The sequence below is a fragment of the Meriones unguiculatus genome, assembly GCF_030254825.1.
Source record: "Meriones unguiculatus strain TT.TT164.6M chromosome 13 unlocalized genomic scaffold, Bangor_MerUng_6.1 Chr13_unordered_Scaffold_33, whole genome shotgun sequence".
NCBI lineage: Eukaryota > Metazoa > Chordata > Mammalia > Rodentia > Muridae > Meriones > Meriones unguiculatus.
Window position 1 is genome coordinate 7,432,357 of NW_026843645.1, and position 27,619 is coordinate 7,459,975.

General features: G+C 38.2%; 1 protein-coding gene across 1 annotated transcript; it reads left to right on the plus strand.

Moving 5' to 3' along the window:
• Nucleotides 1–52: 52 nt before the first annotated feature.
• On the plus strand, nucleotides 53–27,619 carry LOC132650766 (zinc finger protein 436-like; the record flags this gene model as incomplete). The annotated part of the gene is made up of 2 exons (XM_060376089.1): nucleotides 53–265; nucleotides 27,197–27,619. Coding segments are annotated over exons 1-2 (636 nt in total), but the record flags the coding sequence as incomplete, so codon positions are not given.

The window sequence follows — 27,619 nt, forward strand, 5'->3', positions numbered from 1 at the left end:
TTAGTCTACCAAGACGAAGTATTCAGCTAGCCAAGCCATGATTGCTGCCACCATGCCCAGGAAGCGGGTTCCTGTTGCCAACCCTGGCCGCCACCGCTCCCCAGGCCCGGGTCGAGCTCAGCGGTTTCCCTTCAGTGTCTGTAGCCATAGCAATGGCGCTTCAGTCACTCTTCACAATGGAGACACGCACTGTGCCTGCGCTCCGCCTCGCGCAAGCCAACTCCCCCGCCACCCGAGAGGGCTCGGCTTTCTGGGTCGGGGCGCTGTGAGTCCTGAAATTTCTGAAATCTTGTTATTAATTTTACAGGACAAAGGGATCTTTGAGAAAAGTGTACATCAAAGCATTTCTCTCCTGTTTTCAAACCCCTTGTCTTAGTTACTTTTCTATCACTGTGCTAAGATATCATGACCATGGCTGCTTTTAGAAGAAAGAGGTGGTTGGGTACCTAGAGTTTCAGAGGGTAAGTCCAGGAGCATCACGGCAGGGAGCATAGTGGCAGACAGGAATGGCAGGCAGAGAACCAGAGAGAACAGTGGCTGTGAGCCTACATCCTGATCTACAAGTATGACGGAAAGAGCTATCTGAGAATGGTGTGGGGTTTTAAAACTTCAAAGCCCACCCACAATGGAACACCTCTTCAACAAGATCACAGTTCCTAATTTTTCCAAAACAGTTCCAACAACAGGGTACCATATTTTCAAACATATGAGACTATAGGGGTCATTTTCATTCAAACAACTACACTCCTCAATAGCTTCCTATGGAGCCAAGAATTAAGATAAAAACTTGAATGTCCCAAAGCATCCCAGGCACTCAGATTCTTGTGCAGTTTTGTTGTTGTTGCTGTTGTTTTGTTTTTGAGACAGAGTTTCATAGTCCAGATTAACCTTCCTTCTTGAACTTCCTAATGCTCCATTTACAGGCATGTGTCACCACACTTGCTTTATGATTTGGTTTGTTTGTTTTTATATTGTTTTGTTTTGCTGTTGTTTTGTTTCTCAGTACAGTGTTTCCCTGTATAGCTTTGCCTGGACTGGACTCACTCTATTGACCAGGATGGACTTGAACACACTGAGATCCACTGTGTGCCACTACATCCACTGACCTGTTTTTTTTTTTTTTTGAGGGGGTATTTTTATCTTTTATGTAGATGAGTGATAAGAGTATTTTACTTGCATGTAAGTAAGTGTACCACATGTGTGGCTTATATCCCAGGAGGTCATATGGCATCAAATTCCCTGAAACAGGAGCTGCAGAAGATTGTCAACCACCATGTACATGCTAGGAACTCTAGGAAAAAAAGAGAGAATGTTTTGTTTTAAGATTTATTATTTATTATGTATACAATGTTGTGTTTGCATGTACAACTGCATGACAGAAGAGGGTACCAGATTACATTATAGACGGTTGTGAGCCACCATGTGGTTCCTGGGAATTGAACTCATGACCTCTGGAAGAGCAGCCAGTGCTCTTAACCTCTGAGACATCTCTCCAGCCCCACAGAAATTATTTTTCATCACTAAGCCATGTCTTCAGCCCCTCTGGCTTCCTTTTTAATTATTATTATTATTATTGTTATTATTATTAATAATAATAATAATAATTTTTTTCTTCCCTATTATATTCCAAACAAATTCACCTTCTTTCATTTCCCCTACTGAACTAAAATGTTCTCAACTCTGGGCCCTTGAATACATGTTTTCTTTATCCCTTCTAGGGTGTTAGGTCACCCTTGCTTTTCTTTAGGTTTCATAGTGGATTTTATAGTGATGTATACATTTCTATGCATGGTCTATGGTGGATTACCCCACAAGACTGTAAGCTTGTAGAGAAAGAATGGTGTTTGCATGAGTCATTTTTTGTGTGTTCAGGACTTAGCACAATACTGGGTACCTAATTCACAAACAGGAACTATCTGTGGAAGGAGAAATAATCTTTTAAACAGTAAATGCCTTTAGGAAAGTTTTCATAATCTGATAGTAATAAACAATTCCCACGTAGAGCATGGGAATATGTAGCATTTTGTTAAGGCCAACCATTGTGCCATCTGTAATAAACTTCTCCTGAAGTCTTTTTATCTTGTTCTGTTACTGCTGTTACTAGGACAGCCTCCTCTATCCCTGTTACCTTCTCTGTGTTTTCTTGCATTTATCCAAGAGCAAATCACTTCCTTTAAGCTTTAGTGAGGTTTAGCATCTGGCTTTATCATATGCAAAGACTATCTCTATCTACCTGTTTTGTACAGGAGCTAGGAATACAGCACAGAGGTAGAATATTTGCTTCACATATACAAGGTAAAGAAGGAGGAGAAAGAGGAGAAGAAAGAAAAGGAACAGGAGAAGCAAAGCATTACTTTTCTTTATGCAGATGCTCTGCTTAAATACAGGGGTTAACAGTCATCCTATCTCTGCCTTCCAAATAAGATAGAAATTACAGATACAGCAATAGTGTTACTTATTTGGTGTTAGTTTTTAACCTGGTCCCTCTCTGACAATCACTCTGTACCTGCTTTATATGTAGTTGGTTTTATGTACATGTTCACTTTCTGCAAAGCATCTATGTTTTCATTAAGTTTTATGAGAGATCAGATCCTCAGAAAATGTCCTGGGCTTCGCATCCCGCCGTACTTATCCCAAGGAGATTATTTCAACAAAGCTGATTGTGTCCTCTCTGTACATCATTTGATGTTATGACTTCAGGATGCATCTTGAGCCTTGTTTTCAAGAGAATGTTGTAAACAAGCCCTAAGCTTAACAGGCATTTTGTGCCTCATGAAAAATATTTCATCATAAAATGTCCTGTCTGAAGTGAGCATCTGAGATCATTGTAAAATGCACTCACTTTCATTTTAGTAATTAACATTATTAGTACTATTTATTGTTTTTCATTCATTTTTTAGAGACCCAAGTATAATGACTCTGCTGTAAGGGACTGTGTACACACTGTTAACTATGAAAATAAAACCACACATTCAATACAAGCAAAACCTCCAAATATTGATAAGAATTAGTTTTAGATTTAGGGCCCAAAATTAATTCAGTTGAAATGTGAGGAAGATATTGAAGCACCATTATTCAGCAAGCTTTTATATATATCTTTACACACACACACACACACACACACACACACACACACACACACATATATGTAAATATGATGAAAGGATGTCCACATAAACACAGCAAGAAATTTTGGGCACACACACAAAATGTGGAACTTCATTAAGCAGGATTTTTTTCCTTTCTCTTTTCTTGCCAGGAAGATTTTGAACATTTTCCTTCCCTCCCTCCCCACCTCTCCCCCTCTGTCCTTTCTTTCTCTTCCCTCCATTTCCTTTATTTCTTGGTCAGTGTGAATTTACAAACATTGCACTTGATTGGATATAATTCTGTGACAACATTGCCTAAAGGACCCCTGATGCCTCATTTCTAGACCTTGAACTACAAATACATTTTAGCTATTTTTTCATGCAGTGGTGATTAAGTAAAGCAATGTATTCTCTGGGGGGAAGGTGAAGATGCCCAGACATGATGAATTCCTCATCTATCCCCCCATGCTTATTTTGGAGAGCACATTGACAGAGGTTCCCCACCCATGCAAACCATAATCATACATGTGCTCTCCAGGATTTTCTAACAAAATTCTTCTACTTGCTAGTCTAAGACTTCGCCTAAAGAAGAATTGGCTTTGTTCTCAAGCAACAATCTCATATGTTCATTCACGCTATTAAGTCATGTGTCAAAGTGCTCAGGTGGGCATTCTTGGCACGGTGCTAGTACACTTAGACAGACCCAGGAGCTCAGTGGAGCCAAGCCTTCTCCTTTTGGGTTCAGTCCACTTACTTGTTGAAACCACCTATGGATCAAAACAAGGAGTTTGAGGGATTGGGGGTGTAGCACAGTTGTTAAGAGGTGGAACAGAAGGATCAGAAATTCAAGGTCATCTATAGCTGTTTAGTTTCAGGCCAGGATGGGCTATACGGGATCCTAACCAAATAATAATAATAGTAATAACAACAATACATTTTGGCTAAGGGCATATTTGGTGATCATTGTTCCAAGCCAGAGCTAACCTCAGGTCACCAACTTTCCTCAGAGAGGAAGCAAGGAGGCAAAATGAGGTCCAGCCCCGCAGGATTTTCTGCACACAGACCCCTCTCTAACCAAGCCTTCCCAGCCAACCATGTGGAAATGTGTGCTCCTACTGGTGACCAGAGGTGTCCCAGATTGTTGTGCTGGGAGGATGGGGCAGGAGGAGTCACCATGGATCAAAGCTGTTTGATCACTGGCCCACTGAGACCATCACAAGCAAACAAAACCACAAAAGAACACCACAATAAAAGAAGGTACTGGGCACAATGTGCACAAAGAGAATGAAAAAGAAAAAAAATACCAAAACTCAGAACAGTTGTGTGTCTCTCTATGGGCCCTCTATCCTGTTCCAATAGTGGTGGCCTACCCCAGAATCAGTCTTCACCCAACTACACCAGAGATTTGAATGTCAGCCTTTCGTTCCACTAGACCAGAGACTGGAGCAAGAACATACCTGATGACCTCTACCAGACCAGAGGCCAGAGCAGCAGCTAAGCTATGCCAGCCGAGAGACCAGAGAACAGTTACAAAGGTGCCAAGCATGGGGCTCCCCATACTGTATCCATCCTTTGGCACCTCCTTGCCATTGTCAACAGAGCCTGTGGAGCATGGCTCAAGCCTTACTGAAATGGGAAAGAATCAAGTGTAGGAGGTTAGAAGGATTCTGTACCATGTCCTCATCAGTCCCAGTAAGAAAAAACAGGCAGCAACAGATAAGACAGTCAAACAAAAATACACAAACATCCAGATCCCACTGCTTTCACAGCAGAAAAACAAAAAGAGCCAGACAACAGATCCCACCACTTATGCAGTGAAAAAACTGTAAGTTGGACATCAGGGAATCTGTGCAGCAGGAGCTACCTGCCTTGTCCTTATCCAAAGATCCAGACATCACAGTAAACTGGATTCTCTACCGCCCTTTACAGATAGGGGGACATTCATCCCCTCTGAGATCAAGAGATCACAGAAAACTGGGTGTTAAACTCCCTTTGCAGATACACCCCTTCAAAGTGAGCTATATATAGGCCACAAGAATGGTGGGTAATTTCTGTGTCATGAAATGGTTCTACTACAAGGTTAGTGGGCTGCTCAGCACAAATGCCCCACCCTGAGATAAGATACCTTCCCATTCTTGTGGTTATCCTCAAGCTGCTCCTTGGGTAGGGAATCTTATAACCTTGTTTCTGGAATTGCTGACCCATGGCCTAGTTCCTGGTGACCTTGGGGTAGAGTCACTAGCTGGGTAACCTTTAGGTGACCTTTTTTAGGCATAATTCCTGGTGACCTTTGGGGGTGTCAGGTCTGGTTCTCTCAATTTTAAAAGATCCATTTGGATTTTGTGAGGGTTGCAAATGGTATGTCCTGTGTCAGATAGTACTCCAGTATTAAGTTGTGATATAGATGAGTAGAACTGATGATGTAAAGGATTTACCATTGCTGAAAAACTAGTGGCATCAGTTAGAATTTAGCTGAGGGAAGACTGCCTGTAAAACACTTCACAGATAAGTAGTATGCTACCAGGCCTATTAGTGATTAAGATTCCGGGATACACATTTCCTCACCAGGATTATACAGAAACGTGGCTCTAAACAAAAGCAAAAGGGAAACTGATTTAAAACCAACCATGAGGTCCATATTCATATCAAAGGATTTGCCTCTAACAATCTGCTCAAAGGGATATTACAGGGTCACAACCAACATTAAGGCCTGGTGTGCCATAAAGGTCCAGTTTTCTACTTGATAAAAACATAGTTCTGCCCCATGGGCAAGAATACACAGGGAGACAATTCTTTGAAAAGGAAAAAACTCTGTTCTGTTGAGGGTTAGCCTGATCAAGCAAGGATTTTCCTGGGGTTCTCATGTATGGAGAATGGCATAGCTCCTTCCCAAACCCAACAACAAGCTTGATAGAGCCAGTAACAGCCTAGGGACTTGGGAGCTTTCCATTAGCCCCAATGTATAGAGAGCAAAACAGAGGTCCTTCTCTAAAGTAAGTATTACTTTTGAGAACTGGTAATGGTCTGGGTCCAAGGCCTTTGGGAAGGCATTGCTTTAGAACCTGGCAACCCCACTCTTCCCAACACATAGAGCTATAGTAGACAGTCCCAAGGCCACTATAGGCTTGGTCAATAAATTTATTGAGATGCCCTATGCTCCCTTTGTACAGCATTGTTCTATTAGATGCCTCCTGAATTTAACCCATTGTGTGATAGTTTGTGTTGACTTCATAGAAGCCATTTTATTCATTTTTTCCCCGTTGTATTTTTCACCTGAAAATATACAATATGCTGTTTTGCTTAATGAGATTACTTGGCATGGGACATAGCTTGTAAAAGACTATGCAGGATATTTGCTCACACTCTCAACCCAAAGATTGTGTTAATTACTGGAAGTTGTGGTGTGGTTGAACCATAGCAAACACCTTAATACAAGAGCTTTCAGTTTTAATATTGTAAGCAGGATTAAATGAAGTCAATGGTAGGCCAAGTTGCAGAGCAAAATCCAGGTGACAGGAAGTGAACATAGGTTATTAAGGAAAAATAGAAAAAGTAAGTGGGAGTGGGAGGAAGGATAGAGAGAGGCCCTGGAATTAGGAGAAAATTTAGTAATGAGGAGGTTATTTTAGAAGGCCTAGGGAAACAGGATTAATTCTGGGACCTAGGCCTGGGAATGTCAAGGGCATGATTATCTGCCTCTCTGAGCTAGCAGGCTTTCGCCTCACTCTCTGGCTCCAGGGTCTTCATTGGTAAAATTGAATGATTTGAGATGTTGTAAAAAAAAAAAATAACAGACCTCCCACTGTAGCTTTTATCTTTTTGACCTTCTAATTTTTTCATTCTCTGAGATATTCCATTTATGATCTTTTCACTGAGGAGTGACCTGTTGTTTTTATTTAAGAAATAATTTGGGGTAATATCTTTGCTGTGCAAATCTCCCAACTGTCTTAGTGGCGAGACCACTTAGTCTCCAGTCCGTATTTAAATTGTTCAAAACACAACCTGGGACCTAAATCTGAAAGTGACTTAGGGTAACAGGATATGTGGAATGTAAAGTCTGTTCTCATCTGGCTCCGTTTGAGCATTATCCAGAGCTGAAAGTGAGCTGTCATTAAAGGGATTTTTTTTAATCTTTTAATTGTGTGTGCAATGATTTCTCCTTGGAAAAGCATATAGAACAGCTGCATCTTCAGCCTCATAGAAAAATGTTTCTGAGACAAACTATGCTGACTCAAGTCACCTTGATCCCAGTTTGTCTTTTCCCAAGGCATTGACCATGTTTCTTCATCATTAAACTTTCTAAAGTCTTTAGTTAAAGGGCTGTACCACAACTCAATTTTTAAATTACTCATATGGATCATTTAATGAACTCTCCATTTCATAACAGGAAAAGGATTTCCAAGTGGGGCTTCTGTGTTCAGACCAGAATAGATAGGAGGAACAGCTATTATGTACACTTCAGGGGGAAACAGAATAGGCAATAGACTAAATCACAGACTAAAGCGTTTTGTTGTTGGTGTTTTATTTATTTATTTATTTATTTATTTTTGACACTGGATCTCTCTATGTAGTCCTGGCTATCCTGGATTCACTTTGTAGACGAGACTGGCCTGGAACTCATGGAGTCCACCTACTTTTGCCTCCAAAGTGCTGGAACTAAAGTACACACCCCCAATCCCTGCTTGATCAAACTAAAGTTTAAGGGAGTCAGCTGGAAGGGGAAGCATTATGAAGAAGGGCCAAATTGAGACAGGGGGAGGTTTTTTATCTGTAATTTCCTAACATGTATTTAGGAAAATGGACCACATTGGTGGGTGTACAGTTTGGGTCAGGTAGCTTGATCCAGTGAATATTTAATTTCGAATTAAGAGTCTGTCCTATGCCTATATGTACAATCCTCATTGACACTCTTTTGTTATGTCAGTTCAAATTGAGACAAAGGCTATTAGCTAAATATGTGTCTGTCAGGTTACAGGTCTAAGCAGCTAACATTGCACAAAGGGACAAGGTCTAACAGTATCTTATTAATGGATTTCCCTCTACCACAGAATGGCCTATTATTTTTCAAAGTAAATATGCCTATGTGCTTTTTCAACTCTGAGTTTAAGAGCCCTGGCTACACTTCCAGGTGTCAAGAGTTCAATTCCCAGCAACCACATGGTGGCTCACAACCATCTATAATGAGACCTGGTGCCCTCTTCTGGAATGCAGGTGTAGATGCACACAGAACATTGTATACATAATAAATAAATATACTTTTTAGAAAGTTAGTTGTTGGTATTATTCAATTTTATTTTGTTAATGCATCCCTGCTCTAGTCTCTTATTAGTTAATATTCTCTGATAATCCCCAGTCATTAAGAATTTCATTCATTTGTCTCTAGTGGTTTGATATTTGTTTTTGTTTAAAGCAATGTCTCCTGTAGATCAACCTTTCACATTTTATGTAATTGAGACTTTCTTTGAGCACTGAATGCTATCCCTAGTGCCCAGTGCCTAGAACATTGTCCTGCAGCTCTTTTTTAGGTGGACCCTGACTGATGAGTGTGAAGTAAAAGAGACCAGTGAATGAATGTCCACTGAGCACTCTGATAATTTTTTTTGGAGGTGAGCAATTACAAATAAAGAGGGACTTGTGTAAGAATTGAGTTCACTGACCTACTTTGAAGCTGGTGTAGTCACAACACAGAAAGGGAGGGGAGGAGGGAAGATAGTAATGAGTCAGGTAATCAATGGTAGATGGTCAATAAAAGTGAAAATTGTACATTTGGGGGGAGTCATACACAAAGGGAATCAAGAATATGGATTAGTTGCTGAACTTGTTTTTGGGAAGCAAATTTCTATAGTTGCACGAGTTCAAACAACACAGAAGTTCTGGATAAACTGCTGTGGTAGTGACTAACAGGCATGTTTCCTCCCCCCCCCCATTGAAAATGAACAACCTGAGAGAAAAGGTGTGAGTAATACTTTGTGTGCTCTAATACATACTTGAAGTACCTGAAGAATATTGGACCATAAAGCCATTTTCAACTTTTAAAAATAATTTTTAATATTATGATGAAATCATTTCAACCTTCTCATTCCTCTCTACTCTTACGTCTCAAATGATGGGATAAATTGTTAAGGTGGCTACTTAACAATCACAGCAGATTTGGCTGTCAAGTTCTCCCAGCATCCCTCAGTCCTTACCTGTTACAAGGTATGGGTGTCAATCACAATTCTCTAGCCCAGGAGTTGATCTGCCCTCCTCCCAGCTGTCCTTCCTTATGTATTCCAAACATTTTGGTTACCTGGTATTTTTCATTTATCATTTATCCTCCTGGCCTTTTGTTCTGGCTCTCCACTTCCCTCTCTCCTCTCATCTCACATAGCTCAGGGTCAGGTCAACTTTAGACTGTCCCAGATGTCCCTGTGTCTGACTATGTTCTCTCATCTATCTATAATAAACTTTCTACCCCAACATTCCTAGGTATAGCCATATCCTTTTTGGTTTATATCTCATTTTTGTTGAGCCCGCATTAACTACTCCTTTATTTCAAATTCATGGACATTTGTTTCTTTAATGGTTATTACTCTTTGACTTTGACTGAAGTTTCAATGAAGGACTTCCCAACTATGAGGTAGAGGTGACTGCACTGGACACTGAGTGTGAAATGGAATGTGCAACATGAATGGCTTGTATCTGGGAAGATGAGCAGGTGCCCTGGGAAAGTGGAAGATTTTATTTTAAAACATTTCCAAGATGAGGATGTTGCAGGATATTTGATCCCAGTGTGATCCCCGAGATTGTGAACTGTAAAGACCCGTGCTTTGTTTGATGTGGGTGAGCCCTAACACAAACCTTAATTCCAAGAACTTACAATTTATTGTAAACAGGTGATTACGGTATGGATCCACCAGCCCTAGAACATGCCTTTAATTCAAAAGCTCTCTGTGCACAGGATTAAATAATGTTAACCCTAGGTCAAGAGGCAAAGCAAGAAACCAGCTGACAGGGATTAAAGAGTAAGTGGAACTTTCAGCTGAAATGTATTTAAGACAGAGTGTAAAAGTGGAAGTTTTAGCTTGGTAGATTTGGGGCTTTTTGAGCTGTGAGCTAGAAAGTCTTTGGCCTTGGGTTCCTTTGGCCTACCCCCCTGAGCTGTCATCTGAGCTGGTGAGCTTTTGGGGCTTTTTTCTCTTGGAGGTGAGGTGAGTAGCAGGGTCAGATGGGTGTTTTTTCTGCCTCTCTGAGCTAGCACGTTTTAAAATTGTATAATTGGGATTTTCATTCTTTTATAACAACACTAGGATTCTGTGTGCCCATAGGGGTTAGGGCAAAGCTAGAATGCCTCTGTTATTAGCATCATTTGATCTTTGATCCACTGGTAAAGGAGCTACTACTGTCCTGAGACTCAGATCTATTGTTCAAGCTAATGAGGGACTCTGGGCAGGCGTAGCAGTCAGGAGAAACAGTGGGAGTTGATTTATGGGTTTGTTCTGGGATTTTCCTCTGATGTAGCTCTAAAGAGCTGTGAGTGAGACTAGACCATGTCATGCTGAGTGTGGGGCAATTGTCCCCAGGCCAGGAAGAGCAGGCTGCTGAGCTATTACAGCCTGATCTGCTTTGAACGAGATGGACTGTGGTTCAGGCTGTAGTTCTGTTGGTCTCCATGTGGTGATCTTGTCAGAGACCCATGGCCTCTGACCCTTCCTGAGAGTTGATTGTCCAAAGAAGTGAGGATTTTGTGGCCTGGGCAGTAGAAATTTGTGGTGCTTATGATATCAGGCATTGGTTTTTCAGTGGACAGATTGGAAAACTGAAGGTCTCATTTCTAGAAATGATGAATGTTGTATTCCACATACACCTTTGTGTAACAAATTTTACAAATAGTTTTGAAACTGGAAGAAAAGAGGTGGTGGTCGTCATCTTTCAGCAATACTTGATTACGTTTTTTTAACCTTTTAACTTCCACCAGTCACAATGGCGTGGTTTAGGGAAATTCAATTCCAGGGTACAAAACAAATTTCTGAGATGCAGAATTTTGTCAGGGGTGCCTGGTTTTAAATCAGTGGATAGGGCAAATTCCACATCTTGTGACATAATTCATGCAGCAGGGAACAGATGCTAAACTATTCTCCAACATTTTTTGTGTGTGAGTTTCAGCAAGGGCTGGACTGTGCCTGAACCCACATGAGGGTTCATGAGGGACTGCAAGACATAGCTCAGCTTATGATCACCTCCATTTTCTAAGAGATTTCCAGAGCAAAAGGACTCTCTGTAAAGGAAGTTAGTAGTAGCTGGAGGGTCAGAAATATAACAGTTTAGGTATCACTTTGTGTTTGTCTTGTAGCAGTTGTGAAATCTGTGTTTATTTAATTTGTTTTAATTAGAAAATCAAAGGTATCTCAGGGCCAGTGCAAATTTCTCATACTAGAGTTTACTTACATCTTTTCATGTAAACTTGGCTATATTTTAGGCTTATTTTTTTTCTTTTTCTCTCACCCCCTCCTTCTTTTACAAACACTGTACACATTCTTGATTATTGAAGTCTGTGGTAAGTACAGAAGTCACATCATGCCAGAAGATTATGAGATTCATGACAATAGAATCATCCCTTATTTTTCTGTTTTCCTCCTTTTCTTACCAGGTGGCTTTTCTTATATGAGATAGAGATTTTGGATTGTTCTTTAGCAATCACATAAAGACAATTTGCACTTATGTCTGTAGAAGGCGGAAGAGATAACATGAAGGTGAGTGATACCAGTTGGCCAGTTTATTCCTTCTCTTTTGACATTTTCTTTTGGTGATCTGTCATTTTCTTCAGAAATTTCATGTGTCCAGTGTTCTCCATATTCTTTAGTTGGATGATTTTATTCTCCTGAAAAGATTAAATTAAAACCCTTGCCCATCCCTAATTCTGGGGTGAGGGTTGTGCCATTTTGGGCATGTTATATCTTTTATAGAGCAAAATAGTTGTTTTTTTTTTGGAACTAGAAAAAGTATAATATCTCAATTAAAGTTAAAAAATCTTTGAAAGTTTACAATTATACTTTAAAGTCTATTTATTTCTAGATAATAAAGGGCATTCATTTTGATTTTCAGCCTGCCTTTTACAAGCAGCTTTTAAATAAAATCACTATAAATCCTATGTGCCTGCCTCTGCCTCCCAGGTGGTATGTAAAAGGCATGTGCCTCCCACATGCTGGGATTAGGGATATGAACCACCAACACCTTGCCATTGGAACTCCTGAATTTAGAAAACAACTAATTAATAGAGAACTGCTTGTCTCTGCTGGGATTAAATGCATGGTCTATCACCACACTGTTCAAGTATGTTATATTCACTCCAAATTATTCCAACTCAAACAAGTTTATACCTTTGAATTTACTTCAAACATTTTAAACCTCTTAACTGTTTTTAATATGAAACAACAAAAGTATCCTTTTTTATTTAAGAAGAAATCACTAGTCTTTATAAGTTTGTTTGGACTCAATGACCAAGCTCTCTGATGAACAGTTACCTCTGCTAATTCAGAAGATCTCTACTATTCAAATCTAATCGTTATCAATTTTGATAGGATCCACCTTTCTTTTCCTGTAGAAACATTCGGTTTTACCAGTAAAGACACAGTTCAGTAGTTTCTCACTGTCTACTCCTTTTAGTTATGTTTATTTCTTTTTGTTCTAGAGTATTTAGGTGTGATGTTAAGTTGCTACTAAGAGATCTTTCTGATTATGTTTTCTGAATGTACTTAGTGCTATGAACTGTCTTTGGGTCAACATTTACATTGTGTACTATGAGTTTTGATATGCTATGTATTCATTTCATTGACTTCTAGAAAGTCTTTAATTTCTTTATTTCAGTTTTGATCCATTTTTTATTCAGTAGAGAGTTATTGAATTTCTATGAGTTTGTAAGCTTTCTATTGTTTTTGTTATTGGTGATGTGCTGCTTTAAACCTTAGTGGTCTGATAGGATGCAGGTAGTTATTCCAAATTTCTTATAACTTTTGAGGCTTCCACTGTTCAAGTATATCATCAATTTTGGAGAGCAATACATGATTTGCTGAGAAGAGGGAACCATCTTTTGTGCTTGGGTGGATGTTCTGTAAATATTATTTGGGTATATTTAGATTTTTGATGTTAGCTTAGCTGGAGCATTTCTCTGTTCAGTTTGGTCAGGAGGACCTGTCCATTAGTGAGAGTGATATATTGAAGTCTTTCCCTATCAGTTTATGAGGGCCAGGATGTGATGCAAGCTGCAGAAGGGTTTCTTTTATAACTTGGGTATTCTTAGGTTGGGGGCATAGATGTTAAGTATTGAAATGTTTTATTGCTGGATTTTTTTAATACATCATGTCCTTTGCCATCTTTTGATTAGTTTTTTGAAAGCTGTTTCATTAGATATTAAAATTGCTATATAAGCTTGATACTCTAGTCCATTTATTTAGAATATCTTTTTCCAAACCTTTACCCTGAGATAATGTGTATCTTGATGTGAAGCTGTGTTTGTTGTATTTAGAAGAAGGGTGGATTCTATTTTATCATCCATTTTGTGAGTCTGTGTCTTTTTATTGGTGAATTTGGGTCAATGTTATTAAGAGATATCATTGAACAGTGATTGTTATTTTGGTGGTGGTGGTGGTTTTAGTACCTTGAATGGAGCTGTATTTATAGATACATATTATTTAAAATTGACCTTTTTATGGAACATCTTATTTTCCCCATTTGGTGATTGAAAGTTTCTGGGCATAGTTAGTAATTTGTGTTGGCTTCTGTAGATTTTTAGAGTCAGAAGCACACTGTCTAAGCCCTTCAACTTCTAGCATTTTTATTGAGAGTACAGGATTAATTCCAATAGATCTGCCTTTTTTTGTTTCTTGATTAGTTTTTCTTTGTTTGGGTTTGTCTGATTGGTTGGTTAGTTTGGCTTGTTTGATTGATTTCAGTTGCAGCTTTTCATATTCTTTCTTTGTTCTGCTTGTTTAGTGTTTTGATTATTCCGTGCTAAGAAGACTTTCTTTTCTGGTCTGGTCTCTGGTATTTTGTATGCTTCTTGTGCCTTGATAGACATCTTCTTCTTTAGGTGAAGAAATTTTTCTTGTATGATTTTGTTAAAAATATCTTCTGGACCCTTGATCTCATCCTTCTGCTAATCTGATTATCAACATGTTTTGTCTTTTCATAATGTCTCAGAGTTCTTGGATGTTTTGTGATAGGGAACTTTTGGATTTAACATTTTCTTTGACACGTGTATCTAGTTCAGCTTTTTTTTCTGTTTTTCGTTGTTGTTGTTGTTTTTGTTGTTTATTTTCAGACAGGATTGCTTTTTATAGCCTTTGCTGTCCTGGAATAACTTTGTAGACCAGGCTGGCCTCAAACTCACAACAGTCCAGCTATTTCTGCCTCCCTGAGTTCTGGTGTTAAAGTAATGTGTAAACACACCTGTCTTCAATTTCTCTATTTTGTATTTAGTGCATAAATTTATCTCCTTGATCTCTGTTTTCTGTGTGAACCTTGCCTCTGTATTTCTTTGCTGTAGTCTTTAAATTTTTCATTTCCAGGATTCCCTGAATTTCTGCATTTAAAAAATAACTCTCTTTTGGGTTTTTGAGCCTGGGATTCTCTGTGTAGCATATGCTGTCTTTGCCTTGCTTTGTAGACCAGGGTAGCCTCAAAGTCACTCTGCTGCCCCGACCCGCAGGACCTAGTTATTCGTGGGGGCGAAGGGGGTCGCAGCCTGTAAAAGATGAGCGGGAGAACGGAAGGACTCAAGCAAATGTACACTTGTCAAGAGTCAAATTTTATTGAACCGAAGTAGGCTTTTAAGGCCAACCTTAGATAGGGGCGGGGCGAGGGAGGAGCGCAGTGCAGAATCCTTTTTACTCAGGGCAGGTTGGAAAGGCCTACTTTAGAACCTCTCAGCTCAGGAAGGGGCAGGGTGGAAGTTACAGAATCTTCTTGCCCCGGGTCCTGGAACACTTTGCAGTTATTATAGGAAGTCAAGGCACAGTTAACACATCTCTGTAACTGTCAAGCAACCAGGTGCAGCAGGGTGGGAGGGAGTGAGAAAAGGTCGGAAGTTTCTCGGGGCTTGTCTCCACCACTCTGCCTCTTCCTACCCAAGTGCTGAGATCACAGGTGTGCACCACCATGGTCAGCTTGTTTTTGCTTTCTTTATTGATTATATTTACATATTTCCAGAATGTGTTTCATTCTGTCATTCTCCATTCAGCAGAGGTCCTGGAGCTCAGCTTCCAGATGGAGAACAGTGGTTCCATATCTCTCAGGGGCAGCTAAAACACTTTAGGGCAACACCCATGTTCACTAGGTGGGGGTATGGAAATAATTTTCTATTGACTGTTACAGGTAGCTAGCTCTTTTAGAATGAAATCATGAGTGGTAGTGGAAATTCTGGTATTCCAGAGCCTATGGAAATACCAAAGTGTTACCATTCTCGGATAAGCTGCTATGCCTTGCTCTGAGGACTTTCACCTCAGAGGTTCAAGTAAAAGTCCATGCCTGGTTAGCTTGCAACCAAGACATAGGCCTAGTGAGACACAGACCCAGTGAGGCCTAGGCCAAGTGGGCCAGTGAGCAAGCCCAGAGGGGGATAAATGATGAATCTCAGAGGCCATGATGGAAGGCTGATTGTATCAGGTGGCATACATCCAGCCAGCACGCATGCACTCCCAGCATGTTAGTTTGAGGTCAGAATTTATAAACCTTGGCCAGAGGGAAGGATTTTGAGGATAAATGTCTGATTTGCTGGGGTCTAGGGGTCAAGGATAATTGGCTCACATATAGTGCTACCATGACTCATTTTCCATGCAGTAGCATGGTCCTATCACAAGAAGGAGAACACAGTACTCAATTATCTTATAGATGTGGGGAAAAAATCTCTGAGTACAGTTGAAAGCCCCTGCTGAAGATTAAGATCCTTAGCAGGGTGATCTATTTCTAGGAATTCCCAGATGCTTGTTCTAGCAGTTTTCTTCACAGGAAAGGGTTTGCCTAATAATCTACCCTAGGGGTATGTGAGGCTCTTTATATGACTCAGGGTCATATAGATCAGGAAGCAGATTTTTAGGCCCTTCACTGAGAAAACAGAGTTCACCATCAAAGACTGAATATAAATAAGTGGCTATCCAGAGGTGTCAGACTTCACCCTAATCCAGCAAAGCCTCACATCCCTCAAATGTTTGTTGTTTCATGGTTTTATTTAAGGAATTTATTGGTTTCCTCCAATTGTTTGATTATTATTTGCCTGGATTTCTTTATGGAACTTATTCATACCACATACCACAGCACATCCTGAATATATAAACATAGCTGAAAGCACAAGAAAAAGATCTTAAAACAAAATACACAAAGATGATATTGGTAATTAAAGCAATTAGTGCAAAAGGAGATGTTTAAGCGTATAGTACAAACACACTGCTTCTTTAAAATTCTGATTTCTTCCACTTGGCTTGAGAAGTTTGCATTTTACACTGATGCAGACCTATATCCAACCATCAGTCATAGAAAATAATATGGTTTCCAAGTGATTCTAACAGATATATTTTTCTTTATTGTAAGAGTATGAGATAATTTTAGTAGACAAAATCATATTTTCTAATATTGAAACACTTGTATGCTTTAATGGAATATCTTCAATTGGAATAGCCCTCCACCTCTAATTCATTTTTATTGTTGGCAAAGGAAAGAACCAGAATGTACAAGTTCAGTGCTGGCCAGGGAATTCTTTGACTCTAATCCTATTGTATTTGCTTATAGGACTGTGTTATATTTATAGGCATGTCTTTGTATTTCCTTTTGACAGGGGTGTATGTATATTGTGTGGTTTGATTAGTCATAACTCTATTGTGTCTCTTGAAAGTGATAGACCTTCACCTATTTTTGCCTTTTAAAAATTTATGGTATATTTCCTTGAGTTTTTGTTGATTTGTAGACTTGATTTACAGAAATAATTTTACTGTTCTTTTCTTGATCATAAAGGCTTGTCTCTCCTTATTTCTTAGTATATATGTGTTTTCAAATTGTTGCAATCATCAATGTCTCAAATTTTTCTGCTTAAGTGATTCATAGAGTTAACACATTGGTTTTGAGTTTTTAAGACTTTCTCATATATTGTTGTCTCTGTGTCCTAATTAGCTTCAGTTGTCAACATTTCAAAGCCTACAGTAATCTGAGGGAACCTCAAGAAATGGCATGCCCTCATCAGAAAAGCTGCTTGCTATATCTGTGAGAGATTGTGTTGATAGATGTTTGATGTGGGGAGGCTCTTCCACTGAGAGATGCAATATCCCTAAGTAAGTGGGCCTGGGCTGCATAAGATAACTACCTGAGCATGAGACAGTGATGAAGGAAGAGACCAACCCAGGAAACATTTGCCCATCGCTTTTGCCCTAATTTTCTTCAAGCTTGACATTCTATGCTAAGCTCCCAAAATGGTGGACTGTGATCTGACAGTACCAAACTAAACAAGTAAACCCATTCATGACCTGAGACACTTTTGTTAGGGGATTTAGTCACAGTAACAAAGAAGCAAATTCGAACAAAAATCATATGCAAAGAGTGATTTAGCTGTGGCACAGAATCTTGGAATGTTCTCTTTTTAAGGTATGTGGAAATCATCATGATTTCAGATGGCAAAAACATTAAAAATCTGTATACACAGCTTCATCAGCTATTCTGGTAGGACCTAGAAGATAAAGAGTGTTGAGAGTAATGCAGACAGAGAAAGTCCAGGCCATAGGATTTCAGTGGAAAATAGATTCCATGGAAAATTAAGCTAGAGGTCATTTGTGTGATATTTTAGCTGCACATCATACTTATTCTGCTCATGCCTTGAAATTTAGTAAGGCAGAATTTAAAAAATAATGGATGGGATTTCTTAGATGGAATATTGAATCTGTTGAATGGTTATTATTAGAGAGACATTCAGGACCACAGTGAAAGACAGACAAGTGGAGTAGAAATAATTGTAAAGTCTTTGGTTTGTATAGAAAAACAGTACTAGGTAGTTTCAGATGGCAGTCATGTGATGAAACAGAGACAGAATTTTTCAAGGAGATTATCACCATCAAAGAAAAGATCCTAGCTCTAGATTTGAAGCCTAAAATGATATTCCTAGAGAAAATTCCTTCCTGCTAATTCTTCTGTTAATGGAAGGAGGACTCAAAGTGATTCCTAGCACCAGGAATGAACTTCATATAAAGCCTGCTCCAAATGGACCAAGTGTGGCACAGTCCATCCAAATTTTGAATCCAAATTAACAGGCTCACCCTGTTGTGATTTTTCTGGAAACAAGAAATATGTAAAATTTAGCATAATAGATTCTTTGTGGTTTCTAATCAGCACTGTGTCAGCCTTCTGTGTTTGGCAGAGTCAGATCACCAGTGAAGATACTGTAAATGTTCATTGCATGGCGCCATGAGGGTGAAGCCTGAGTTGCATCTTGACACTACAAGATGTTGAGATACCTAAGTTATGAGACACCTGTCATAAAGAGCTGCCTATAGGGATTGGAAGTAACCAATCTGAGAAATGTATGAGACGTTACATAGATAGGACCCTCTAAGCCTTTTGAAACAGCAACAGGATTTGCTGTTTTCCTTGCTGGTCTTCTTTCCTTGGTATAGTCTTCCCTCACTATGTATACATTCCTATCTACTGGAATGGGAAGAGGTATTCTGTGCATCTATGTTGGAATGATGTAACTTACTTCTGATGTGGCGGTGAAGAGATTTTTCTTATATGTCAGAAGAGACTGGACAATTAAACAGTGTATGAGTTATTGCCAAATTTTAGGATCATTGAAGTTAGACTACATTTTCATCACGGGATGGCCATAAGTCAGTAGTGAATTTGGTCATAAATTATTTGATTTAAATCAAAAAAGCTCCCAGAGAAGATGATGTTTTTGGTTTTGACGTTGAATGAAAAAGATTCTGTGTATCCCAGGCTGTCCTCAGAGTTAGTATGTACACCAGGCAGGTTTTACACTTACAGGTTTGACTCCTGTTGAGTGTTGGGGTAAAATTTAGGCCAAGAAACCTGGCATCAACATCATCATCACTGGCTGGTTAGTCTGGAATGTAGGGTTTTGGGTTTTTATTTAGTTTAGTTTTGTTTTGTCTATGTACGCATAGGATGCTGTGGCGATCTTCATCCACATCATGTATTTGAAATTTGGCAGAGAGTATATTTAACTTTTATGGGGCATGTATTCATGATATTAACACTGAGCTTTCTGAGTCATTGAATTACAGGGGTGTAGTGTTTGTTTTTTAAAACTTTATTCATGCATTTTTCACATTTAATTTATTTTTTATTTAAAATTGATTTTTATACTTTATTCTCTGACATGAACTTGGCTCTTTAATCACTCCTCTTGGTGGGTCCAGCCTTGCAAAGCCACAGAGAATGATGATACAGCCATCCTTGATGAGACCTGATAAGCTAGGGTCAGATAGAAGGGGAGGAGTTCCTCCTCTATAAGATTAGGGAAAGGGCATAGGATAAAAGAAAGAGGGTTGGTGGAATTTGGACTAGATGACGCAGGGGGCTATAGTTGGTATACAAAGTGAATAAATTGTAATAAATAAAATTTAAAAATAATTTAACATCTCAATTGTAGCCTCCTCCCTTGTCTCTTCCTCATCTCATCCTCCATTCCTCTTTCCCGTGTATCCCATTTTATCAGATAGGGGGAGCCCTCCACTCCTACCAGCTGACCCCAACTTATCAAATCTCACTAGGACTGTCTACATCCTCTTCCTTTGTGGTGTACCAATGCCTCCTCCACCATGGGGGAGTGATCAAAGAGCAGGCAACAGAGTCCAGGTCAGAGGCAGCCCCTGCTTCCCTTACTATGGATCCCACATAGAGACTGAGCTGCCTATCAGCTACATCTGAGCAGGGGTATGGGTCATCTTTATGAACGGTCTTTGGTGGGTGCATCAGTCTCTGCATGTCCCCACAGTCCCAGATTTGTTGTCCTTGTTGGTCTTATGGAGCTCCTGTCAGCTCTGAGTCTTTCTATCTCTCCACTCTTTCCTATGATTCCCTGTGCTCTGCCCAAAGTTTGGTTGTGAGTATTAGCATCTGCTTTATCCCCTACTGGGTTGAGTATTTCAGAGGACATGTCTGGTATCAATTCTATTTGTCCTTTTAAATGAGAATTGAGCATCCTTCATAAGGTCTTCCTTCTTATTTAGCTTCTTTAGGTCTGTGAATTGTAGTATGTTTGTCCTGTATTATGGTTATTATCCACTTATAAATGAGTATATACCTAGCATGTCTTTCTGGTTCTGGGATACCTCACTCAGGATGATCTTTTCTAGTTCCATCCTTTTCCCTGAAAATTTCATGATTTCCCTGTTTTTAATATGTGAGTAGCATTCTACTGTGTAAATGTACCACAATTTCTGTAACTGTTGTTCCATTGAGAGACATGTAAGTTGTTTCCAGATTCTGGCTATTATGAATATAGATGTGTGAACATAATTGAGCAAATGTATTTATTGAATGGTGGAGCATTGTTTGGAATAATATATCTGACACTTGAAGTAACACTATTTCCAATTGTCTGCAAAAGCATCAGAATGATTTCTAATGTGGTAGTATATGTTTGCACTCTCACCAGCAATGGAGGAGTGATTCCCTTTCTCCACATCCTGACTAGCATGTGCTGTCTCTTCAGGTTTTGATCTTAGCCATTCTGATGGAATATCAAAGTCATTTTGATTTGCATTTCCATGAGGACTATTGATATTTAGCATTTATTTAAATGTTTTCCCACCATCAGATATACCTCTGTGGAGAATTCTGTTTTATTCTGTACCCCAGTTTTAAAGTGGTTTGTTGGAGTTTAATATCTTGAGGTCTTTATATATCTTGTTTACTAGCCCTCTCTGCTGTATATAGGGTTGGTAAGGATCTTTTCCCAGGCTGTTGATTTGTTCTAGTGACAGAATTCTTTGATTCATAGAAAGTTTTAGTTTCATGAGATCTATTTATTAATTGTTGATCTTAGAGCCAGTGCTCTTGGTATTCTGTTCAGGAAGTTATCATCTATGCCAATGTGATCCAGGCTTTTTCCCAATTTTTCTTCTAACTAATTTAGTGTGTCTGGTTTTATGTTGAAAGTCTTTGATCAACTTGGACTTTAGTTTAGTGCGGGATGATAAATATGGATCCATTTTCATTTTTCCACATGTAGACTTCCATTTAGACCAGCACCATTTGTTGAAGATGTTGCCATTTTTCCATTGAATGGCTTTGGCTTCTTTGTGAAAAATCATGTGTCCATAGGTTTGTGGGTTTATTTATGAGCCTTTGCTTCAATTCCATTGATTCACCAGTCTGTTTCTGTAATAGTACCATGCTGTTTTTATTACTGTTGTTTTATAGTATAGTTTGAGATAAGGGATGGAGAAACCTCCTGAAGATCTGTTTTTGTACAGGATTGTTTTAGCTATTCTAGTGTTTGTTTGTTTGTTTGTTTGTTTGTTTTGTTTTGTTTTCATATGAAGCTGAGAATTGTTCTTTCAAGGTCTGTAAGAAATTGTGTTGATATTTTGATGGGGATATCATTGAATCTGTAGATTGTTTTTGGTAATATGGCAATTTTTACTATGTTGTTCCTACTGATACATGAGCATAAGAGATCTTTCCATCTTTTGTTATCTTCTTCAATTTCTTTTTTCAGAGGCTTGAAGGGTTTTTTTTTTTTTCATATAGGTTAGGTTTTTCACTTGCTTAGTTAGGGAAACACCAAGATACTTGTTTTTTTTCTGGCTATTGTGAGCGGTGTTGTTTCCCTAATTCTTTCTCAGGCAGTTTGTCTTTTGTATACAGGAGTGCTACGGATTTTTTGTTAACTTTGTATCCAGCCACTTTGCTGAAGTGTTTGTCAATTGTAGGCATTCCCTGGTAGAACTTTTGGGGACACTTATGTATACTATCATTTCATCTGTGAATAGTGATACTTTGACTTCTTCCTTTTCAATTTGTATCCCTTTAAACTTCTTTAGTTGTCTTATTGCTCTAGATAGGACTTCAGATAATATATTGAAGAAATTTGGAGAGAGTGGGTAGCCTTGCCTTGTCCCTGAGTTCAGTGGAATCGATTTAACTTTCTTTCCATTTAGTTTGATGTTAGCTATAGGATTGCTGTGTATTGCCTTCACTGTTTTTAGGTATGTGCCTTATATCCTCGGTCTCTTCGAGATTTTAAACAAGAATAAGCATTGGATATTGTCAAATCCTTTTGCAGTGTCTAAGGAAATGATTGTGTGGTTGTTTTTTTTTTCAGTTTATTTATATGTTGGATTACATTGATGGATTCCATGTGTTTAACCAATGCTGCATGCATGGGATGGAGCCTATTTGGTCATGGTGGATGATATTTTTGATATGTTCTTGGATTTGGTTTGTGAGTATTTTATTGAGTATTTTGGCATCATTGTTCATAAGAGTGACTGGTCTGAAGTTCTCTTTCTTTTTTGGGGTCTTTGAGGATATATCAAGGTGACTGCAATCTTATAAAAGTAGTTTGGTCATTTTGCTTCCATTTATATTTTATGAAATAGTTTGAAGAATATTGGTATTCTTTCTTCTTTGAAGCTCTGGTAGAATTCTACTCTGAAATCATTTGGCCCTTGGTTGGGAGTCTTTTGATGTTTGCTTCTATTCACTGAGGGGATGTAAGACTATTAAATTTCTTTACCTGATATTGATTCTACTTTGGTAAGTGGAAACAATACAAAAATTGTATATTTCATTTTGATTTTAAAATTTTGTGGCATATAGGCTTTTGACATAAGAGCTAATGGTTCTTTGGATTTTCTTAGTGTCTGTTATATCTCTCTTTTTATCAGAAGTGGTTGATTTGGTTAGTGTCTCTGCCATTTTCTTAGTTTGGCTAAGAATTTGTCTGTTTTTTATTTTTTCAAAAAACTAGCTCCTGGTTTTGTTGATTCTTTGAACTGTTCTCTTTGTTCCTAATTTATTGATTTCAGCCCTGAGTTTGGTTATCTAGTGGTCTACTCCTGTTGTGTGTGTCTGCTTTTTTTTTCCTAGAGTATTCAGGTGTGCCATTAAGATGCTTGTATGGGAACTCTCCAATAGCTTTTGAAGGCACTTAGTGCTATTAAATCTCTTCTTAAGACTGCTTTCATTGCATCTCATCAGTTTGGGTTTGATGTGCCTTCACTTTCATTGAACTGTAGAAAGTTCTTTGTTTCTTCCCTGACCCAGATTTCATTGAGTAGGGAGTTGTTCAGTTTCCACATATGTGTAGGCTTTTTGCTATTTCTGTTATTGTCAAGATCCATCTTTACTCCATCATGGTCTGATAGGACCTACTGTATGATCATTTTTAGAGAAGGGTCCATGAGGTACTGAAAAGAAGATGTATTCTTTTCTGTTTGGGTAAACATTTTTCTAGATATCTGGTAGGTCCATTTAATTCATGACATCCATTAGTGTCATTATATATCATTTTAGGTTCTGTTTCACTGCTCTGTCCTTTGATGATAATGAGTTGTTGTGGTCTCTCACTATTAATGTGTAGAGATTGAAATGTTCTTTAAACTTTATTAATGTCTCTTTTACAAATGTGGGTGCCCTTGAATTTTGGGCATAGTTGCCCAGAATTGAGACACCATCTTGGTAGATTTTTCCTTTTATGAGTTTGAAGTATCCTTCCTTATCTCTTTCAATTAATTTTGGTTGCATGTCTGTTTTATTAGATATTAGAATTGCAACTTCTGCTTGTTTCTTGGGTCCATTTGCTTGAAAACCTCATTCCTGTTTCAACATCCCAGGAACTTTTCCAGAGATAAGCTCAATGCTCTGAGGTTGGAACCAATTTTTCCCTCACCATTGGGTTTCCTTTCACCTGGGAAACACAGAACTCACTGCTGAGCCATCTGTCCTGCCTTATGTTGCTTAGTTATCATCAACATTTACATTGCTAATATTTCTTTTGACTTTTTAAACATGCATTTCCTTTTAGTAAGATCTTATTAATGTTACAGTTTAAGCTGTGGCACTGCTGGTTTCTGGAAGATGAATACAGAATTGGATTGAATGTATAATTCCTTGTAGGAGCTTCAGCAAAGACCTCTGAGTTTTTTCTACCTATTATATTTGTTTGATTGACTTTTAGGGGAGGCTCTGTCTTACAATATAGGTCTGGCTGTCCTGGAACTTTTTTCATAGGTCATGGTGGCATCCAACTCAATGAGATTCACCTGCCTCTGCCTCCTGAGTGATAGAATTAGAGGCATAACTGAATACACCCAGCTTGTCCATCATTTTTTGTAGATAATAAATGTTCATAAATTTCTCATGATATGTAATCAGTACTGTTCATATGTTCATTTCTCTCTGTATCTCTGTCTCTATCTTTCTCTTTCTATTTCACTCTCTTCTCTCTGTTTGTCTTTGTCCACATTAATTGGCATGTCTATTTCAAGGCTGTATCCTATTCAAAGTGTTCAGATATGACACAGTTATTCAGTTTTCTTCTAAGAATGACTTACTGATAACATTAGCACTTCCTTTTTAATATAAAAGCTTTATTCTTTATTTTTCAACTATAGACTATACATGATTTTGAAAGGAGAATATACAAAACAATTATCAAAGAATAATCATGTGTTCTATGCCTTTTCTTTCGTCTCTTTACTCACAAATATGATCTTATTAGGTATGATTGTTGTTGTTTGCCAACTCACATTATTTTTATCCATGTATTCACCATAGTCCACTATCATGTCCACAAATATATAAGCCCCCCTTTTCACATACTGATATGTCATATCGCTGAGGCCGGGTCAAAACACAATATTCAATGCCACATTGTCTTTGGACTGATGCCAGTGTCCCCTGATCACAGCATCTCATTTGTTGCTAGACAAAATATCGTGGCTGTGTTTTTTTCCTTCCACCTGTTTCATGACTGGGTCCTGACCAACTCACCCAAGTAACTGAACCCAATTCATAGATTTCTCAAGGATCCAACTGCTGGCTAATTGAGATTCATGTTTCATAAACTGATAAATTTCTATAACATAGGTCTTCAAAGCATGGCTTTGGTTTTTCTTACAATCTAATCTTAAGGCTTTTCCTTCTCCCCTCCTTCACCTAATGCACAACACCTAATTGTCTTACATTAATACTTATGTGTAAGAAAATAAATGAAAGAAGTACCAGAAATATGTGAATATATTACCAATGAAGTATAAATTTATATTGTTGCCACTGTTTCGGTTGTACACGTGTATCACATATTTTAGAATTCAGTGACCTTCAATGATGTGCATGTGAAATTCAGCCAAGAAGAGTGGGCCTTGCTGGAACCTTCCCAGAAGCAACTCTACAAAGATGTGATGCTAGACACCTGTAAAAACCTCACTGCTATAGGTAAGACTGCAAATATTCTTTCACTTTTAAAATAAGAAGACAACTCTTACTTTATTATTGATCTTCTTCTATAATTCCAATTGAAAATCAGGTAGAATGAGGTGAATAAATCAGACATGGTTCTAAGAGTTACAGAAGATAGTGATTTAAGTTTTTCCTTAATATTAATATGATATTTCCAATAATATATATTTTCTGGTACTATATTTTAGGCTACAATTGGGAAGATCATAATATTGAAGAACATTTTCAAAGTTCTACAAGTAATAAAAGGTAACTTCATCTGCATGCTGATACAGATATGAATCTTAAGAAATTTTAATGTGTTCTGGAAGTTTGTTTGTCTGTTTGTTTGTTGGCTGCTTTTTATTTTCAGTTTTTAAAAAAGTTTTTTTTTTCTGTGTAGCTGTGGCTTGACTTAGACTTGCTTGTTGGGCCAGCCTGACCTCAACATCACACAAATCTGCCTGCTTCTACCTCCACAAGTGCTGGGATTAAAGACATGTACCAGCACACCTGGCTGTGTCCTGGAAGTTTTAAAGAAAAGCAACAGCATAAAAACAGCACTGCTTTAAGTGTACTGATGATAATTAAAATCTCACAATTCCATGTACTTCAATCTCAGGTATCTGATTTGTTTACAGGGCACTCCCCTAAGATAGAAGAAAATAAAATAATTTTGTAACAGAAAATACCATTTGAATCATATGGACATTACAGCTACTGACTTGAACTGCCAATCTGTTCAGTATCATTCTATCTACTCAGATATTGTAAGAGGTTTACACATTGAATTGGTTATCAGTATGTGTCCAAAACCTTCTAATAAGCAAAAATTTCATAGTACAACCAGTGTTACTCATTTTCATGCAGTAACATTGTAAAGTTTAGTGAAAGGAGGAGCTTATGAGCATCAAGAATATTGTTGTGGAGAAACCTTAATCCCTATATGACATGTCTATGATGAACAAAAAACAAACTGTGTTAATTCAATGTGGGAATCTTTTATTATTCTTGTAAATTAAACTGGTATATCATATGTCAAAATGTTTCTAAGACACATGAGCATAGGGATATTGAAAGAAACAGTGTCCCTGTCTTTCTCCAAGAACAAATGTTATTGTAGTACACTCACTTTAAGTAAATTTTCTGAATGTGATAAATAGTTACTGTTAATTAGTTTTTCATCTTCACTGAGAATTCATCAGCAAACTCATACTGCTGAAAATACCTATGAATACTAGAAATTTGGAACTTCTTCTGGTGGTCCTGGTCATTTACTTTGTAAATGAATTATCATTCATAGAGTACAAAAATTTGAAAATGGGATTGCTGTGGTAAAACTCTGAATTCTTAAATACTCTTCATATATAGGAGAAAACCTCTTATAGAAAAATGGTGCTCTAAAAGTGATTTGATTCTTCTTTACCATTAGGCCAAATTATGAAATTAATTCATATAGATAAACATATTCATTAGTGTAATGAAATGACTGTGGTAAATCTTTCACATGTGCCAATCTTCTTTGCAGGCATGAAAGCAGTCATACTGGAGAGAAACCCTTTAAATGCACTCTATGTGGTAAAGCCTTCTCCTATATCACTGTTCTCATATGGCATAAAAGAACACACACTGGAGAGAAGTCTTACAAATGTAATCAATGTGGTAAAGCCTTTGCAAAAAACAGTCATCTCATGCGGCATAAAAGAACACATACTGGAGAGAAACTTTATGAATGTAACCAGTGTGGCAAAGCCTTTGCAGAAAACAGTACTCTCTTAAGCCATAAAAGAACACACACTGGAGAGAAACCTTACGAATGTAACCAGTGTGGTAAAGCCTTTGCACAAAACAGTCATCTCATACAGCATAAAAGAACACACACTGGAGAGAAACCTTATGAATGTAACCAGTGCGGTAAAGCCTTTGCAGTAAACAGTCATCTCATACGGCATAAAAGAACACACACTGGAGAGAAACCTTATGAATGTAAACAGTGTGGTAAAGCCTTTGCACAAAACAGTACTCTCAGACGGCATAAAAGAACACACACTGGAGAGAAACCTTATGAATGTAACCAATGCGGTAAAGCCTTTGCAGAAAACAGT